This window comes from Helianthus annuus, chromosome 11, assembly GCF_002127325.2.
Source record: "Helianthus annuus cultivar XRQ/B chromosome 11, HanXRQr2.0-SUNRISE, whole genome shotgun sequence".
Classification (NCBI taxonomy): domain Eukaryota; kingdom Viridiplantae; phylum Streptophyta; class Magnoliopsida; order Asterales; family Asteraceae; genus Helianthus; species Helianthus annuus.
The window spans coordinates 3,637,915-3,657,234 of NC_035443.2; the positions used below are offsets into that span (position 1 = coordinate 3,637,915).

The 19,320-nt window shown below is 34.9% G+C and overlaps 2 protein-coding genes across 2 annotated transcripts; both read left to right on the forward strand.

The window, feature by feature from the left end:
* The first annotated feature begins 532 nt into the window (after window positions 1-532).
* LOC110889199 (expansin-A1) lies at window positions 533-3,288 on the forward strand. The gene is made up of 3 exons (XM_022136706.2): window positions 533-700; window positions 1,629-1,950; window positions 2,787-3,288. Exons 1-3 carry the CDS (start codon window positions 565-567, stop codon window positions 3,091-3,093), a joined length of 765 nt encoding a protein of 254 aa, XP_021992398.1. The 5' UTR covers window positions 533-564; the 3' UTR covers window positions 3,094-3,288.
* Window positions 3,289-11,450: 8,162 nt separating this feature from the next.
* On the forward strand, window positions 11,451-14,982 carry LOC110889198 (peroxidase 64). Its single transcript, XM_022136705.2, has 4 exons — window positions 11,451-11,771; window positions 12,518-12,706; window positions 13,360-13,522; window positions 14,414-14,982. The coding sequence occupies exons 1-4, from the start codon at window positions 11,556-11,558 to the stop codon at window positions 14,806-14,808; spliced, it is 963 nt and encodes a 320-aa protein (XP_021992397.1). The 5' UTR covers window positions 11,451-11,555; the 3' UTR covers window positions 14,809-14,982.
* The last annotated feature ends 4,338 nt before the right edge of the window (window positions 14,983-19,320 follow it).

Below are 19,320 nucleotides of genomic sequence, written 5' to 3' on the forward strand. Positions count from 1 at the left end.
GAAGCCATGATCATTGTGTTGTGTCTTGCTTTGACTAAAAATAAATCGAACCTTACCTAAAAATAAAACTAGCACACATATTTCTTTTGTTACATGTAACATATTTATGTAATCTAGAAATCGAACCTTACCTAAAAAATAAAACTAGCATACATATTTATTTTGTTACATGTAAAATATTTATGTGATCTATAAATTGAAGCTTACCTATTAAAAAAATTGTAAAAATGAGTTGAGCAATTCGGTGAGGTTTGGTCCATTGAGATTGAAGGATCTTCTGTGGGGTGAAGACATGTGGGTACGTTGTATATTGAGCTAGAACGTGTGAATAATTGTATCAGAATTCAAGAATTTCTTGGCTCCTGTGCACAGATAATTCTATTTAATTACATTATCAAATATATATAAAAAAATATATATAAGTATATAACAATTTAATAAGTAATTAATTTCTATTCCCTACTTGCAGTCTTACATGTGATAGTGTTGGATTGGTTTACTATTTAATCACCTCTACTTCTTCCCATTTTCTGTATCACCTTCTTCTTGTGTTTAAGGAGAAAAATGGCGAAAATCGACTTGCTTTTGCTAACGCTTTGCGCTATTCTTCTTCTTCCTTACGCCCATGCGTTTACTGCTTCTGGATGGACCCGTGCTCACGCCACCTTCTATGGCGGTAGCGATGCTTCAGGAACAATGGGTATGCATTTTCAATTGTTTTAGCTATACTACTTCGATATACCTCGATGCAAGTTCTGTCATATGCGTGTATCATATACGTTGTTAGCAAACTTCTCATAGTGTTTAGCATTTTTTAACGATAAAGGTACAACAATTTTGAGCACGACCAAGCTCATGCTCAGCTCGTTTCATTTTCAATATGTAAAGCTCTAATTAGGTCTATAACTAAATTTACAACCTTTAAGTTAAGATTTATTTATTACTTGAAATGATAATATTATAATTATCATTTAAGTATAAATTATGTTATTTTTTATAAAAAAATTAATATTATATCAACATAGCCATATTATGTTAATTTTTATAAAAATAATTAATATTATATCAACATAGCTAATAGATTCGTTTAGTCTGTAAAATTTAATAGGCTCGAGATATAAAATTGACACGTAAGCTTATTTAAGTTCTAACTAGATTTAGAGACTATTTGGCAACTTTTGAATAAGTAAGTGTTGAACCATTAAAAACCAGTATAATGCTTAACCGTTTAGAGGCAAATGTCTGACCAATTCAGATAAAAGGTCTTAACCATTCAGAGGCAAATTTCTGAGTCATTCAGAAATCAGCTCGCGAAACAAACAGTTTAAACCATTAAATACTAAACCAGTAAGAACATCAGATAAACAACCAACCCCTTGTTATTTAACGAACCAATCTCAAATATCTTACAAATAACTACAAATAACTGCAGTTTGTATTTAGTTGCAAAAATAAAGGGTATTTAAAAAAAACAATAGTAAATTAATGGGCGGTTTGTCATGGACGGTTAATTTGTCGGATTCAACCTTCTTTGATTGTCTTATTTTTTTATTAATTAAATAATATTTGTTACTGAATTTTATGTTTTAGACATTGGGAATATAAATAACATGTGATTGGTTTTCCAGGGGGTGCTTGTGGGTACGGTAACTTGTACTCAACGGGTTATGGTACAAGAACTGCTGCACTAAGTACTGCTCTTTTCAACGACGGAGCGGCGTGCGGCCAATGCTTCAAACTCATATGCGATTACAAGGCGGACCCGCGGTGGTGCATCAAAGGAACGTCGGTAACAATCACCGCCACCAATTTCTGCCCACCGAACTTTGCTCAGCCGAGCGACGATGGAGGATGGTGCAACCCGCCACGCCAACATTTCGACATGGCGCAACCTGCTTGGGAGAAAATTGGAATCTATCGAGGTGGAATCGTCCCTATTATCTATCAAAGGTTAGAATCTCATCGATCTTAAATGATATTTTGGTTACATAGATTAAAGGATATTCACAGCCTAGTTCGGTCTGTTATAACGAGTTTTTTTGGGCCAAATAGTAAACAAGTATATATCTTTTTTTTTTACACAAATCATAATATTAGATCTTCAAAAGTTCAAGGTACACTTAAAAATAAGACCAAACATTGAGCTTTTAAGTATTACTTAATTAATGGGTCTACAGAAAAAAAATAAAAAGAAAAGAAAGACACATACATAAAAAATATTTTATGCACGTGACAACTTCTTATTGGGCCAACCGTCACTTGGCAACTTCTTAATGGGTCTATCACTATTCATTAGGTTGGTTTATTAATATATGGATAAAATTTATTAATATATGGATAATTACGAATTTAGTTTTTTAATTATAATTATATACCATACATAAAAAATAAAAATAAAACAAAAGTTGCCACGTGGCAACTTCTTATTGGGCCAACCGTCACGTGGCAACATAAAAAAATAAATAAAACAAAAGTTGCCACGTGCCAACTTCTTATTAGGCCAACCGCCACGTGACAACTTCTTAATAAGTCTACCACTATTCATTAGGTTGGTTTATTAATATATGGATAACCACTGTAAAGTTTAAAAGAATATTTTTTTACCGGCCGGGTAAACCAGGGTGTGAAACTCGGTTTAACCATAACTATAAATCAAACTGTATTACTCCTAAAATTTAGTTGAACCGAGCGATTTAACTCGGTTTAACTGTTGCCAAACGGTTTTAAATACCCCTTCTCTAGCTAGGATAATTTATGATTATGACTTTTTTTTTTTGGGTTTTTAGAGTACCTTGTAAGAAACACGGTGGAGTTAGGTTCACCATCAACGGTCGAGACTACTTTGAGCTTGTTTTGATAAGCAACGTCGCCGGTGCTGGATCGATTCAATCGGTGCAGGTGAAGGGATCGAAAACCGGATGGATGGCAATGTCGAGAAATTGGGGAGCTAACTGGCAATCAAATTCTTACCTTAATGGTCAATCGATGTCGTTTAAGGTGACAACCAGCGATGGTGTGACAAAAACTTTCACCAATATTGTTCCAGCCAGTTGGGGATTCGGTCAGACATTTTCGAGCCCATTGCAGTTTTAAGATGATCGGAATTATGGTTTTATCGACGGCAGCGGCGTGCTTACTCTTTTTTGGTGGAAGCAGCCCGCCGGTCAGAGATTTTTCATTATTGTTATTTGTTATCATGCAAGTTTTATTATTATATCATTTGTAACAATATAATTTTGTTGTTGTTAAGACAAGACGTTATAATTATAAGATTGGTGTTTCTATATATTTTTATTATCATATATATATGAAAATATGTTTGTATACATAGATGTGTTGTTACATTACATGCTCTTTTTCTTATGGGATGTGATATTTTTAGCTTGTTTAGAGAAAAGACGTGGATGAAAAAAGGTTTCTAATCTAAAAAATAAATAAATTTAATACGGTATTATTATAAAGCAGGGGCGGACCCAATGCTTTAGCAGCCGTAGCATGGGCTACGGCTCAAGTGCGTATTCGTAGTGTATTTTTTTATTTATTTCTTTTTCGGTTTTATACCAAGGATACACCTAAATCATACAAGGATACCCACAACCAACCCAAACTTGTTGAATAAGGGAGTCTAATTGAAACACTGACCCAATTGCCCAAATTATTAATAATATGATTGAAATTGTGGACCAAGTGATTAGGTATTTGTTTTACTTTATTTATTTATTATTGTTTTTTTTATATTGTATGATTGCACGATAAAATTTTTTTTGGGAATACCCCTGATTTAATGGCTAGTTCCACCTCACTTGCCTACAATTTCGTCGATGACTCGACTATTCCATTCCTAACCATCCCTCCTTTTCCGACTACCTATACAACTCAAACTGAAAACCACCATCCTCCCCAATTATATCAAACGTTTCGATCCAGTTTGAGTGTTCATCCAACTCCGGTTCAAATTAGACTATAAATCTTTATGTATTATTCTGTAATCTGATATCTTCCATGATTAGGAGATTGTAATTGATTGTAGTGCCAACTTTTTTAAGGGGAATAGGTTTTCTATAATGGATACGAAATTAAGATACGATAACCACTTTTGAACACATGTTAATTTCTAGGGAGTTAAATGCGTAGATGGCTTGCATTTTGTTGATGTTGATATAAGACATAAAAAAACTTATATTTGTTATAAAAAATGAGTTAAGTGCTATTTACGTCCCTGTGGTTTGTCCATTTTTGCTATTTCAGACCAAATTTTAAAATTGTACTATTTTCCTCCCTAACATTCTTGAAACTGTCATTTCAGTCCAAAAATCTAACCCTAGTTAAAAAAAGTCAGTTAGCTCAGTGATAAAATGGTCATTTTGCATAGTGGTTCGAAGGTTTTACATACCCTCCACCGTGCACCAACCTCCGAACCACTCCAAACCACTTTGTAAGATGATCATTTTACCCCTGAGTTAATTGAGTTTTTTAATGGGATAGTTTTTTGGACTGAAATGGCACGTTTCGAAAACGTCAGAGAAGAAAATGGTACAATTTTAAAATTTGGTCTGCAATGTCAAAAGTGGACAAACCACTGTAAATGGCACTTAACTCTGAAAAAATAATAAACATATACATATACAATAAGGAAGAGTTTTCTCATTATCATTTCCCATAGATGTATAATAAAGTATTTTTCTAATATATTCGTTAAAAATTACTACAATAACAATGATATTTTTTGTGGAAAAAAAAACATTATCATCATTGTAACATAATAAAATAATAGAAGTGGATAATAGATTAACTAATTGGGCTACCACCCATTCATTATCTTTGACAATTTTCTTTCATTTTTAAAGAAAAAACATTGGGCCCAGTCTAGTACAACTGGAGAAACAAATTAAGATTTTTACATTGCTTCACTTAAATTTTGAACCACACAACTGAATAAACAAATTAATATTTTTACATTGCTTCACATAAATTTTGAACCAATATTCCCATAGCGTCTTTCAAAAATATAATTACATGTTATTAAAAAACTACCCGTTAGGTATAGCTGCTCCCCATGTTATGTTCGATACCCAACCGATAATTATTTGAATAATATCCATCGGTTATTAAATAGAGTCCTGAGACATGAAGTCACAATCAGACATAAGAATAAACTTACCAATATCCATTTTATTGTCATCCCTACTAGAGAACAGTAGCTAAGTATTCATCTAAATGGTTATGGAATTGAACCGAGCTGAGCGTCTCACTTACGCTTGCACCCATGTGAGCACCTGATATATTTTAAAGACACCTAGTCCTGGCCAACTGGCGTCGCCTTGCCCAAGCACCTATACACACATCTCCGATGTCGTTGACTACATAATTCATTCTACACGTTTTCGATAATTGTTTATTTATCAAGTATCTATTCTGTTCCTCAGAGCTTCAGGATCTTTTAAGCCACAACTTGGAGCATATTGAGTAGGGTTGTAAATGAATCGAACACATTAAGGAATGAACTCGTTCATGAACTATTCACGAACGCTTACCGAACGAGATTTCTTGCTTGTGTTCGTTCATTAAGGAAATAAATGTGTTCATAAACATTACCGAACGCAAACGAACATAAAAACACAAAACAAATGTTCATGAACATACATGAACACAAACGGACGTTCATAAACACAAACACATACAAACGAACATATGTTCGTTTTAGAATAAAATTAGCATTTCTCATCACATAAATTATGAAGAATCCACTAAAAATAAATATGTACTTAACGTTATTTTCGAACACAATTCACATAATTGTCATAAACATAACTAACACAAAATCAAGAAGTTTTTCAAGGTTTAACACAAAGTGAAATTGAAATAGTCAAATGAGGGATGTTGGAGGCGTATAGTATAACTAGGATTTCAAAATTTTTAAAAAACAAAAACCAATAGATTAAAAATATTACATATAAAAACCTTTAAGTGAACAAACACAAGCACACATAAATGAACACATTACCAAACATTCATGAACATAAACGAACAAACGCATCCTCTGTGCATGTTCATTCATTTAGCTTAACGAACGGAATTTCTTGTTCGTATTCGTTCATTTAATAAATCAACGAACATAAACGAACTTCCCATCTAACGATTCACGAACTGTACGCTGAACGTTCGGTTCATTTACAACCCTAAAATTTTGAAAGGCTTCACTTGACCTATTTGACACTTTTTATACCATTAGCGGAATAGAAATAAATACGATTAATTAACTTAATTTTAAACGACTTTTTAAATACAAGAGAACAATAAAATATAAATAGATAATATAACAACTTTTATCCCCTAACTTCAATCTCTTTTTGTGTCGGATCTCACCGCCACTAAAAGCCACCGACAAACCGTGTCTCCATCATTAAACCACGGAGGGTCCATGCAAATAGTTGACGTACATTGGTGGGTGCCGGTGGAAGGGAGGGAGACAAGAGTTTAATGTTATCAAGTAAATAAACTTATAGTATGTTGGAAAATAAATGTTTATGTCACTACATTTGCTACATGTTTAACAACTTTTTTTTTTAATCATGTCGTTTGATTAAATTTATAGCTTTACTAAAAAAACATCAAGTATCTTGAATAAATTAAAAAATATTAAAGGACACGAGGGATTCTGTATTTTCGTCGATTCGTTCACTAAATTTTGTGGAAACTCTCACTCTCTCTCCTAATTAAACGTAAGGGGCTGTTTGATAACATCTGAATGATTAAGTGTTGAACCAGTAAGAGGTTTGAACTATTAAGTGCTGAACCAGTAAGAGGTTTGAACCATTAAGAGCATGTATAATGCTTAACCGTTCAAAGACAAATGTCTTACCAATTCAAATTAGATGTCTTAACCATTCAGACTCTGTAAAATGCTTAACCATTTAGAGGTAAATGTCTGAACCATTCAGACATATGCTCGTGAAATAAACAGTCTGAACCATTAAGTGTTAAACCAGTAAGAGGTCTGAACCATATTTAGTATTTCTTTTTTACTTTCTTTCTATTGGCTCATTTAGCATTGTACACACACAATTACATATAGTGCAAATGGTATCTGACTTAATTTAACCTTTCTCCCCTACATAACATTGATCCCTCATCTATTGACATATAATAGTTTTTATTTTATTTTGGGTTTCTATTTTTTGCTTTCTTTTTATTGATCCATGTAGTATAGTATAAAGTATAAAGAAAAGCATAGGGTACACATTTTTTTTGCTTAATTGACTTTATCTCATATGTTGGTTTTTCTTTTACTTAGGGTTTGAGTTATTTATTTGTTAATATAAATGTGTATATTTGTTTTCTAATTTATTTTTTAGAACTAATTACAGGATGGTCCATGTGATTCACCTAAATTACGTATACTATTACATGCCTGTTGCAACGCACGGGTCCTAATTCTTTTCGTAAAGCTCATGTTGCAAGTCGAAATTAAGTAGTAATTCTTTTTTTCGTCCTTTCTTTTGGGGCCCATAAGGCCATAATAAATCATAGAAGCCGCAACTGAAAGTCTGTAATCCATGAATATAGTGAAGGCCCAATTCAAATGGAGGCCTGTTAGTGGACTGGACTGTTAGTCTGTTACCCACAAGAACCAAGTTTTGACCCAAAAACTTTTTTCAGTGTAATATGTATGACTAGAATCTAGATGGCCCATGTTGAAAAGCCCAAGCAGAAAAGCCCACGCTATAATTATAATATAGGAAAATTACAAAAATAATTATTGACAAAAACTACTTTCAGATTTGGCTACCTCACGCGTCCTTGGAGCAACGCATCATGCAAGGGATGCGTTTTTGGAGTGAAACCCAATAAAAAATGGACATGTGGCCACTATGACTTTCAAAAGGGACATGAGATGCGTCTGGAAGGCATGGAATGCATCTAGAGGGGCATGAAATGTGTCTGGGGCCACTTACAACATTTGAAACGACACGTGTCCTTTTTTATTGGGTAGTTGAGAGTTCTGCATATAGACGCATCCCATTCTTGATGCGCCGCTCCAAGGATGCGTGAGGTTGCCATATTTAAAAATAGATTTGGTCAATTGTTATTTTTATAATATTTGTAAGATCTGTAAGACTTTTTTTTTTTACTTTCAAAAATTTGTAATATTTGTAAGAAAAGTTTATACATTTGAAAAAGGAGTAAATAGTTTATTATAAGATCAGTAAAATCCGAAGTACGTAAATTGCTAAATTAAATGATTTTGTGTTACAAAAATAATTAGTTTATTATAATAAATTTTGGTTATAAATAATAAATAATTTTTTTTTGTGATAATGTGAAAGTAGAGACATTGTTAATGTGTCAAGTGATTATACATTTTTAGGTATTTGTGGGTTTATGTATTGGAGATCTTTGAGAGAGTATTTACAATCCAGGTGTTACATGAATGCCACCTTCTCCTCTTTATGTCATCCTCTTAAGAAAGACATGCCATAAATTTATTAAGAAAGTATACAATCTTTTATATTTTTTGTCTTATAAACCTACAATATTAATTTTTAAAAAAACAATGCAATGAATAAAAAAAAATGTGGCCTGACAATCATGGGTTCGATACCTGTATTGAATAGGCATGTCTTTCTCAAGAGGATAACATGAAGAGATAAATGTGGTATCATTCAACACCTGCACCGTAAATGCTCTCAGAGACGTGGAAACAACCTATTATGGAAATATAGTATGTGTATATCATGGTCAAGTGTCCGACACCCACATGACTGACGCGGGAGCTTCTTGAACCGAGCCTGCTCCTTAGAATAAAATATTTATAAATACTTTTTAAACTATATCACTATTTACCATATTTGATACCTCCAAAATATTATATTTGTGTTTTTAGAGTTTCTTTCAAACCATATAACGTTTAAATAGTATGTAAAGTTCAATTTAAAATACATTTTATTAGTTTAATTGCAAAATTTATAAAGTTAAATAATACGATAATAAATATAAATAGTTCATAAAGATAAATGTTCAATTATATAATACTTGTAAAAGATGGTGATAATACATAATTAAAAGTATCTTTAAAGCATAGTGCATTACAGAGGAAATTAGTGATTTTAAGGAATTATTGTTTTAGTGATTGTTCATCTACATGAAAGAATAATGCATTACAGTGGAAATTAGTGTTTTTAAGGAATTCATGTTTTAATGATTGTTCATCTACATGAGTATGCAATTAATAGAATCCACGATATATTGTACACATTTTTTAATTTTTCCTAAGAGAATCAATATACAAAAAGTGCGTTTAAAATCAAAAATAGATTTCTTTTTCTATATAAAGTTTTGTATTGCGTTTGTTGTAATTGCTAAACCAATAAAGGTTTGTATTGCGTTTGTTGTAATTGCTAAACCAATACTAACATACTTTGGTTGTTCATGCTTAAAACGTCCACCAAAAACACAAACTATATATTTTTCTATTATATATTCCTTACTTACTCCATTAAATTAATTAATATACCGTTAACATCCAATCATGTATTTCATAAAATTAAAAATCCTCTCAATTACATTCTCTTACATATAGAAATAGAGAGTTGTCAACTAATGTTCTAAGATGTAATTCATATATTTAAAATAAAATTACATCTTTCTAATATGACATTTATCGTGGAAGGATAAAATAAAAAGTTTATTTTTTTACCTAAGTAAAATAAGAAGAAATCTTTACCTTTCATTTTTCAAATCAATATGTAATATGGTATTAATGGGGTAAGATCAAATAAAAAGTTTATTTTTACTAAGTAGAATGAGAAAGAATCTTGACCTTTCGTTTTTCAAATCAATGGTTAAGATGAAAATGTAGTAAAAAAGAGAAATGTAAGGGTATTTTTGGAAAAAAATACTATTTATTGACTTTCTCTCCACATGCATGTTCTCCCCCCCCCCCCCCCCCCAATTTTTTAAACGTTCATAATTTTTTTATACGACATTAATTTTTCATAAAAAATTCACCATAAAATCGAACGTCTTTTTATCTTTAATTTAAATAACATATTGTTATATAAAATATGACAACTAAAAAAACAAAAAAATATGTTGTGTTTCTATGTTGTATAGCATTTTTTGTGCTAATTTTTTTTTGCTGATTTTTTTTGTCTTATATTTTTTTCTGAATTTTTTGTACTGGATTTTTTTGTGCTATATTTTTTACTACATTTTTTTGTGCTATATAATTTTTTGTACTAGATTCTTTTTTGTATTTTTGAGAAAACAAAAGAGGTGGCACATGTCATCTTCACACTCCTACCTATAAGGACCAAAATATTTTAGGACCAAAATAACCTCCCTTCCTATTTATAACGAGTGTCGCATGTCATCATCACAATTATTTTTACACTAGTTTGGCAAAACCCACAATTTAATGGATGTTTCCCGTTACATTAGTATTCAAGTCATATTACATATCTATAAATTTTTAGATATACAAGCCACCATGTTAACTAACTAGAAAATCTATTCATCATCACAATCATTTTTTTTGCTATATTTTTTTACTAGACTCTTCTCTATTCAAAAAGCTCGCAGCTAACTCGGATTTAGCTTAAAAAAGCTCATTCGATATGGCTTGGTTTGAAATTGAGCCAAGCAGGGCTCGGGTTGGCTCGTTAGTTAGCTCGGCTCGGCTTAGTTCGGATTATTTTAGTTTTAATGTATATTATTTTTATGTGTATTATAATATATCACAAAAAGTATTATTATTTACATGTATTTAGGAGTGCAATTTGATATTTATAGCATATTTGAATGTTGATTACCATGCTAATGAACTTATATTGTAGTTAGTTAAAATTTAGAACTTATTTCGTGTTGTTGAACTTAATTTTGACTTGTAATGTATTAGGTTGCGCTTATTTTGAATATGTTTTTTTTAATCTATTGAAAAATAATTTAGACTACAGAATTTGAGAGCTATATATCAATTTTATTTTTAAAATGGAGCCAAACCAAGCTGAGACGAGGCAACTTGATTTAAAACCAAGCCGAGCCTGAGCTTAGATTTATAGCTCGATTTCAAATCCGAGCCGAGCCAGCTCAATTTATAATCGAGCCGAGCCCGAGCTTGCCCTATCTCGGCTCGTGAACAACCCGACTTTTCTCAAGTGATCGTGCTAGGGGTGATATATTGCTGGAATAGTAGCACTAGACAAGATAATTTGTGAGGATCTAAAGAGTTATTGAGTCCGTTAATTAAGCTCTAAAACAATAGCATATTATGAAGTATAGAAAGAGAATGAAGGGGTCTTGTTAGGTTAATAATTAAGTTAACCTTGATACATACAACTCTATACATCATTATGCCTCAACAACTTATATAAAAATAAACCAAATGAGTTTCGGCTCACCAAATATGCAAAAAACAACTATGCAAAACCTACTTTAAAAATCAATTTAATACATAAGAACTCACCTTTTTCTTCCATACAAATACTTGGACCTTCTCTCAATCTCCATCACAACAAGAAACTGCTACTTGTGTTTAACTGTTTACATTTTAAAAAATGGCATCATGCAATAACTCTTCACTTATTATTGGGTTTCTTGTGCTTGCATTAGTCCATTTTAACAGGATTAACGCACTTAGTTCTAACTACTATGATCAAACATGTCCCATGGTTGAATCAACGGTCACAAGCTCCGTGAAGAAAGCTATGTTGAATGATCGAACAGTTCCTGCTGCACTCCTGAGAATGCACTTCCATGATTGCTTCATTAGGGTAAATCATATGCATTTCAACTCTTGCTGATTTCCTTATAAAAAGGGAAAATTACAAAAATGTCAGTTGACCAACCATGTTTTCGAATTTGTCACGCTCCTGCGTCCGTGGACGGACCTCTGAGCATAGGATGAGTCGGGGTATCATGTTGAAAAGTCCTTGTATCACGCTCCTTCGGAAGAGTCCACCGACGCTTCGGAAGAGTCACCGACGCTTCGGAATAGTTCACTGACGCTTCGGATGGACATGGACTCTTCAACATGATACGCCGACTCATCCCATGCTCAGAGGTCCGTCCACGGACGCAGGAACATGACGAATTTGAAAACACGGTTGGTCAACTGACATTTTCGTAAATTTCCGTTATAAAAAACTCATTTGAATTCTTGGCATTATTGGTAAAAATGATTTGTTATTTTTGTTTGCTAGCTGTTTCAAATCTTTTATTTACAACGTTTTCAGTTATCCAATTCTATAGTAGTAGTTTTTTGTTTTTTGGTTCAAATCTTGATCATTTGATCATGGGCAGTGGCTACTGCCATGGTTTTGGGGGCGGCCAACCTCGTAAAAAAATAATTTAGTGTATTATTTAAGCAAAATCCCGATCGCACCCCTTAAAAATATGGTTAAACCCTACGATCGCACCCCTGAAAATAAATTATGGGTCTGCCACTGATCATGGGTGTTTTTTCATGAAATCTTATTTGGTTTTATTTATTTATCTTTTTTTTGGTTTTGTATTGAAGGGATGTGATGGTTCTGTGTTGTTGAACTCAACCGCTAACAACCAAGCTGAGAAAGACGGGCCTCCGAACATATCTCTTCATGCATTTTACGTCATCGATCACGCAAAGAAAGCATTAGAGGCTGTGTGCCCTGGTACTGTTTCATGTGCTGACATTGTAGCTTTAGCAGCAAGAGATGCAGTTCATCTTGTAAGCATGTGTTCTTCCTTCATACATATATGATTCAATCACAACATCAAATACTTGAATCTTTCTTGAGACATTCAGTTTCCTCATACTAAAAGATTTAGATTGTTTAGGAATGAGATTGGTACTTTTAGGTGTTTTCTAGAACTTCTACACAATTCACTACCACATGTAAGCGAACTCGACAAATTTGCTTCGGTGGCAAGCAAACTCTGTTGAATTGAATTTGGTGAAAAACTTTATAAAGTTCGCTTGCCACCCAAGCGAAACTTGTTGCTTTTGCTTACAACTGTCTATAAGTTTAAAAAGTACAAAAGACTTAGTTTTGTTATTAAAAAAGGAGTAGCGGTGCAACTTGTTGCTCGTTCACCTTCTATTTCGATGTAATTTCCATTTGGAATTCGTTTAACGAGTCGAAACAAGTTTATTATTAAAAACACCTAAAAGTACAATATTTGTTACTAAACAACCCCCTTCTACACAAGTTTCCTGAAAGATAGTATCCATGTTCTATGATGATGCTTGCACTAGCTAGAAACAATTAACCGATAATCATAATGAAACCAAATCGAAATATCGAATAAACTCTAAGCCCTAAGCCCTAATCACGTACATGACTTGGATAAAATGTAAACCCTAAATATTGTATATTACAGTCCGGAGGTCCCACTTGGGTTGTGCCAAAAGGGCGAAAAGATGGTCGGATTTCAAGAGCATCTGAAACTAGACAATTGGCAGCTCCCACCTCCAACATATCTCAACTCCAACAAAGTTTTTCGCAACGAGGTCTTTCCATGGAAGACTTAGTTGCACTTTCAGGTATATTCCAATTGTACTATACTAGAATAAATGTCTCTTAATTCTTCACACTCTAGTCTAACAAGTTCTTAAAGCTATATTCATTTGGCTGTCAATATAAGGGTCATCTTAGTGGTACACCTCAAAATCTTATTGGTACACACTATAAGTAACACCCAAATATATATAATTACAAGATGTTTATATATTTGTGGAGTGTCAATGATGTCTGGAAACCTTTAGTGGTGTCTGAACATCTGCAGCCTAAGATTATTATAAGTATTTTATATGTGTGGACGTTTTTTTATATAAATATTAAGTGTTAAAAATGTGATAATTTATATTTTTCATAGCACTTATGTATTTATTTACATTTTGTATCTGTTTATTAGACCGTGTGTAGTGGGGCGTGATTTATAAAATTTTTTCAAAAAAAACGCCCTATAACGCCCCGGTAACCACTACACCCGGCGTTACCGGGCGTTATTTTTCCAAAAAATTGAATCAGGCGTGATTATTAAAACGCCATTTTGCATTGTTGGAGCTTTGACTTATGTTTGACCCACCAATGAGAAATCACTTTGGTTTTTTTTTTTTTTTTTTTTTTTTTTGTTTAAGGATTGAAAGGGGCATTATTTGGGCATTATTCCCACTACGCCACTTTTGCTATAATGCCCCCTTGCTGACTAGGACGCCACGTGTCGGATAATGCCCCATGGTGGGGGCATTATAAGGTGTTACCACTACACATGGTCTTATAGGTGTGCACAACTTTATTGAGAGGATTTTACTTATTTTTAAAAGTGTGTAAAAAGTGTGCATACAAATTAATGATATATTTAATTATAGCCCTTGTTTAATTTTCTTGATCGGAATCAAGAAACTAAGTTTTTTATGTACAAACTTATGTAGGAGGACATACTCTCGGGTTTGCTCATTGCTCCTCATTCCAAAACAGGATCCACAACTTTGCAACCACACAAGACGTTGATCCATCAATGCACAAATCTTTTGCAGCCAGTTTACGCAGTGTGTGCCCAATGCATAATAAGGTGAGAAGTGCTGGTGCAAACTTGGATTCAACCCCTACCACCTTTGACAATAGATATTATAAGTTACTTCTTGAAGGGAAGAGTATCTTCACTTCTGATCAAGCCTTACTTACCAACCCAACAACCAACACATTGGTTAAGAAGTTTGCGAATTCACGTGAAGAATTTGAGAAAGCATTTGTAGAATCCATGATCAAGATGAGCAGCATAACCGGTGGCCAGGAGGTTAGGCTAAATTGTAGGTTCGTGAATTGATTCCGTGATCTTTATCATTCTTATTTCGTTTGTGTTCTTTAGTGTTTTAGTTTCATTTTTCTAAGGTTTCGAAACTGAGATCTGTTGTAAATGTGTGAATGTGTGTTGCACTTTATGTATTGTTTTTGGATTGTGTAAAGCATCATTGAGTCTTAAGATAAGTTTCTTGTTTAAGTTTTGATTATACATGGGTTTGATAAAAGTATTGTCAAACCCCAGTCTCTTAATTTCGTAAACTTTTGGACTAATAAAGATGCTTTAAATCCAGATCTAGGAATTAGGATACATGTAATGTCACATAAGCTAGGAGCCTAGTGACTTCATATATTTATCTCCTTGTATTAGAGTATACAGAGGTGGTTAGGTAGTTAGAGCATGTGAGTTAGTTGAGTTAGTTAGCATGCTTAGTTGTATAGTTGTTCTCCTATATATAGAGGTGCTTGTATTGATATTCTTACCACTTATGATATGAGATTGAGTTTCTTGAGCCTGATATTCTCTTTATGGTATCAGAGCATCGTTTTCCGGCAAGCTCTTGATTCCGTTCTGTTTTCCGGCTAGTTTTCCAGCAATAACTTTCGATCTGTTCTTCTTCACCGATCTGTTTTCCGGCCAGTTTTCAATTCTGCTGTTATTTTGTTCTTCTTTTCATCTCTGTAACGTTTGTTGCTGATCATCAATGGCAACATCAACCTACAATTTTCAGCTAACACAACTCAATATTGACAATTTTCTCACCTGGAAACATCAGGTATTAACAGTGTTGAAGACTCATGGTTTATTACAATACCTGAATAATGATATCACACCACCAATGAATTCAGAAGCAACAGAAGTGTGGCATAAATCTGATAGTTACGTATTAGCCTTTCTCACTGCTAATATATCTTCTCCATTGCTTCATCTGACTGGAGATATGCAATTTGCATCTGATTTGTGGAATCAAATTGAAAATTTCTTTTATCAAGATGAAAAATCGAATTTGAATACTAATAAAGGTTGGAATTTCGGTATAAATGGTGTTGATGGTGAAAATTTTGGATCTAGGGTTTCGCCGGTTCCATCGTTGTATAACGAATCTTCTCAGGTGGTTTTGCCTTCTCGAAAATTTTCTCAGACATCAGTATTGATTTCGAATTGTGATGATGAATGTATTGAATCTAGGGTTTCTGGTCAGTGTCGTGATGACGGTGATGATGGTTCCGTAGTTTCTCAGTCGGTGTTGCATTCACACAAGTTTTCTCCTGATATTAGTCCAGGTGCTGTTGGGCTTCTTTGCATGTCCCATTCGGCCCAAGTTGATATTTTAGAGTCTAGCCCAAACAATGTTATACACTCTTTTGTTTCACAAACCAATAGCTCCACGGGGCTTCCCGATACTACTGATTTTGGGCCTGTGCATTTCTCTACATGGGATAGTCATACAAGTTCTTCTCATTTTGGATTGATGGCTGATTTTTTGGGTAGTTGCGAGCGTGTGGATTCTTGGATACCCGATTCCGGTGCCACTGCGCATATGTCCGCTGATTCTTCTATTGTTTTTGATGCTTCTCCCTACACTGGCTCTGAGCGAGTCGTTGTAGGCAATGGTATGGCTCTTACTATTTCTCGTATTGGCACTGCTTTACTTCATTTATCAGATCGTACTCTTACTCTTAGACATGTTCTTGTGGTTCCTGGCTTAGCAAAGAACCTTTTATCGATCACGCAGTTAGTTATTGAGCATCCCATAGTTGTTGTTTTCTCATATCTAGGTCTGTCCATTCAGACTCTTTATGGACATCTTCTTCATCACACACGTGGTAGTCCGCATCAGCTATATTCACTTGCTGCTTTTACTTCTGTATCTCGTGAGACTTGGCATTCTCGATTAGGTCATCCGTCTGATGATGTTTTGTCTAGATGTTCGTTCTTACATCTGACAAACAAAACCACACACACATATTGTACTGCTTGTAGTGTTTCAAAATCGACTAGATTGCCTTTTACATCAGTTGTATCTCATTCTACTTCACCTTTACATATTATACATTGTGACATTTGGGGTGCCTCGCCTGTAATGTCTAGAGATGGATACAGATATTTCATTACTTTCATTGATGATTTTAGTCGATTTACATGGATGTATCCTTTGACTTATCTTTCTCAAGCGGTTGATTGCTTTCGGCATTTCAAACTGCTTGTTGAGAACTTTTTCTCCTGCACCATCAAGCATCTTCAGTGTGATGGTGCTCCTGAGCTCATTCGTGGATCTATGGCTCGTTTTCTTTCAGATTCTGGCATCGCTTATCGCATTTCATGTCCCTATAATCCCCAACAAAATGGGGTTGCTGAGCGGAAAAACCGCCATCTTTCTGAGGTAGCTCGAGCTTTATTGTTTCACGCTCGGTTACCAAAGAAATTCTGGTATGATGCATATGCCACTGCTGCCTTCCTTATTAACCGGTTACCATCCACGGTTCTTCATCACTCATCTCCTTATGAGGTTCTTTTTGGATCTCGTCCCGATTACTCTCTTCTTCGTACTTTTGGGTGTTTGTGTTATCCGTTTCTAGGTGATACTCGAGCGGATAAACTTTCACCCAAATCTACTCCTTGTATCTTTGTTGGCTATGCTTCATCTCATCTTGGTTATCTTTGTTATGATCCTTATACGTCTCGTACGTATACTTCTCGACATGTTCGATTCCATGAGTCGATTTTTGACATTCCGGGGAGTTCTATTACTCCCACAGCTTCTTCAGATTCTATTCCTTTCTCCATTCCTCCTCCTTCGCTTTCTACTTCTGTTTCTTCTCTTTCTTCTTCATCTTCTCCTATTATTCCTTCCTCATCTTCTCATGTTATTCCCTCTCCTGATATTACTTCACCTTCTTTTCCTCCTTCTCCTCATCCTCCTCCTCCTTCTCCTCCTCCTCCTACTCTTGTTCCGACTCACCCGATGGTTACAGGATCTCGTGATCATACACGGCAGCCGCGTCAGTTTCGTGATCATATTCTTTTTCATGTCTCTACTACTCCCACCACTGAGCCTTCCACATTTCGACATGCTCAGCAGTATTCTGTTTGGTGGGATGCGATGCATGCTGAGATTGATGCTCTTCATGCCAACCAGACTTGGCGTTTGGTTCAGGCTCCCACTGACGCCAACATTGTTGGTTGTAAGTGGGTTTACAGGATTAAACATAATCCTGATGGATCAGTGAGTCGTTATAAAGCCCGGCTTGTTGCCAAGGGCTTCCATCAGACTGAGGGTATTGACTACACTGAGACTTTTAGTCCTGTGGTCAAACCTACTACTATTCGACTAGTTCTTTCAGTCGCTTTCTCTCGAGGGTGGTCTATTCGTCAGGTTGATGTCAACAATGCGTTCTTACATGGGGATCTTTCTGAGACTGTGTATATGACCCAGCCCCCAGGCTTTGTTGACTCATCTAGACCACATTATGTTTGTCGCCCGCAGAAGGCTCTTTATGGCCTAAAGCAGGCTCCTAGAGCTTGGTTTTCCAAGCTATCCACCGCTCTGCTTACTGATGGTTTTACCCAGTGCCTTTCAGATGTATCTCTCTTTGTTTACAGTCGAGATTCGATACTCTGTTATGTCTTGATCTATGTTGATGACATCATTATTACTGGGAGCTCATCTGATTTTGTTACTAGTTTGATTGGGCGCTTGCACTCACAGTTTGCGCTTAAGGATTTGGGACAGTTATCATATTTTCTGGGTATTCAGGCTACATTTTCTGAGGATGTCTTACATTTATCACAGCAACGCTACTTACTTGATTTGTAACAGCGCACGGGTCATGCCGATTGTCGTCCATTATCTACACCTGTCTCTTCTGGTAGACAAGTTTCTCGGCACACTGGTGATCCTTTGTCTGATCCTACTATGTATCGGAGCACTGTCGGTGCATTACAGTATCTTGTGTTGACACGACCAGAGATTGCTTATGCGGTCAGTAAGGTGTCACAGTTTCTTTAGACACCTACTGATCGACACTGGGTCGCTGTCAAACGGATTTTGCGGTATCTTAAGGGTACCATTTCTCATGGGTTGTGTATACGTCGGTCTACTTGTGTTGATTTACATGCTTATAGTGATGCTGACTGGGCTGGGTGTCCTGATGATCGACGTTCTACCACAGGTTATTGTGTTTTTCTTGGGCCCAACCTCATCAGTTGGAGTTCCAAGAAACAACATACAGTTGCTAGGTCGAGTACTGAGGCTGAGTATCGAGCTCTTGCTCATACAGCTGCTGAGTTACGATGGATTACATCTATACTACATGAGTTACATATCACGATGACTTGTCCACCGTCTCTTTGGTGTGACAATATTGGAGCTACATATCTTGCAGTCAACCCAGTGTTTCATCAGCGCACCAAACACTTGGAGATTGACTTGCATTATATTCGGGACATGGTTTTGGGTGGTACTTTACATGTTCAGTATGTTCCTACTACATTTCAGATTGCAGATATTTTGACCAAAGGATTGTCTGGTGATCG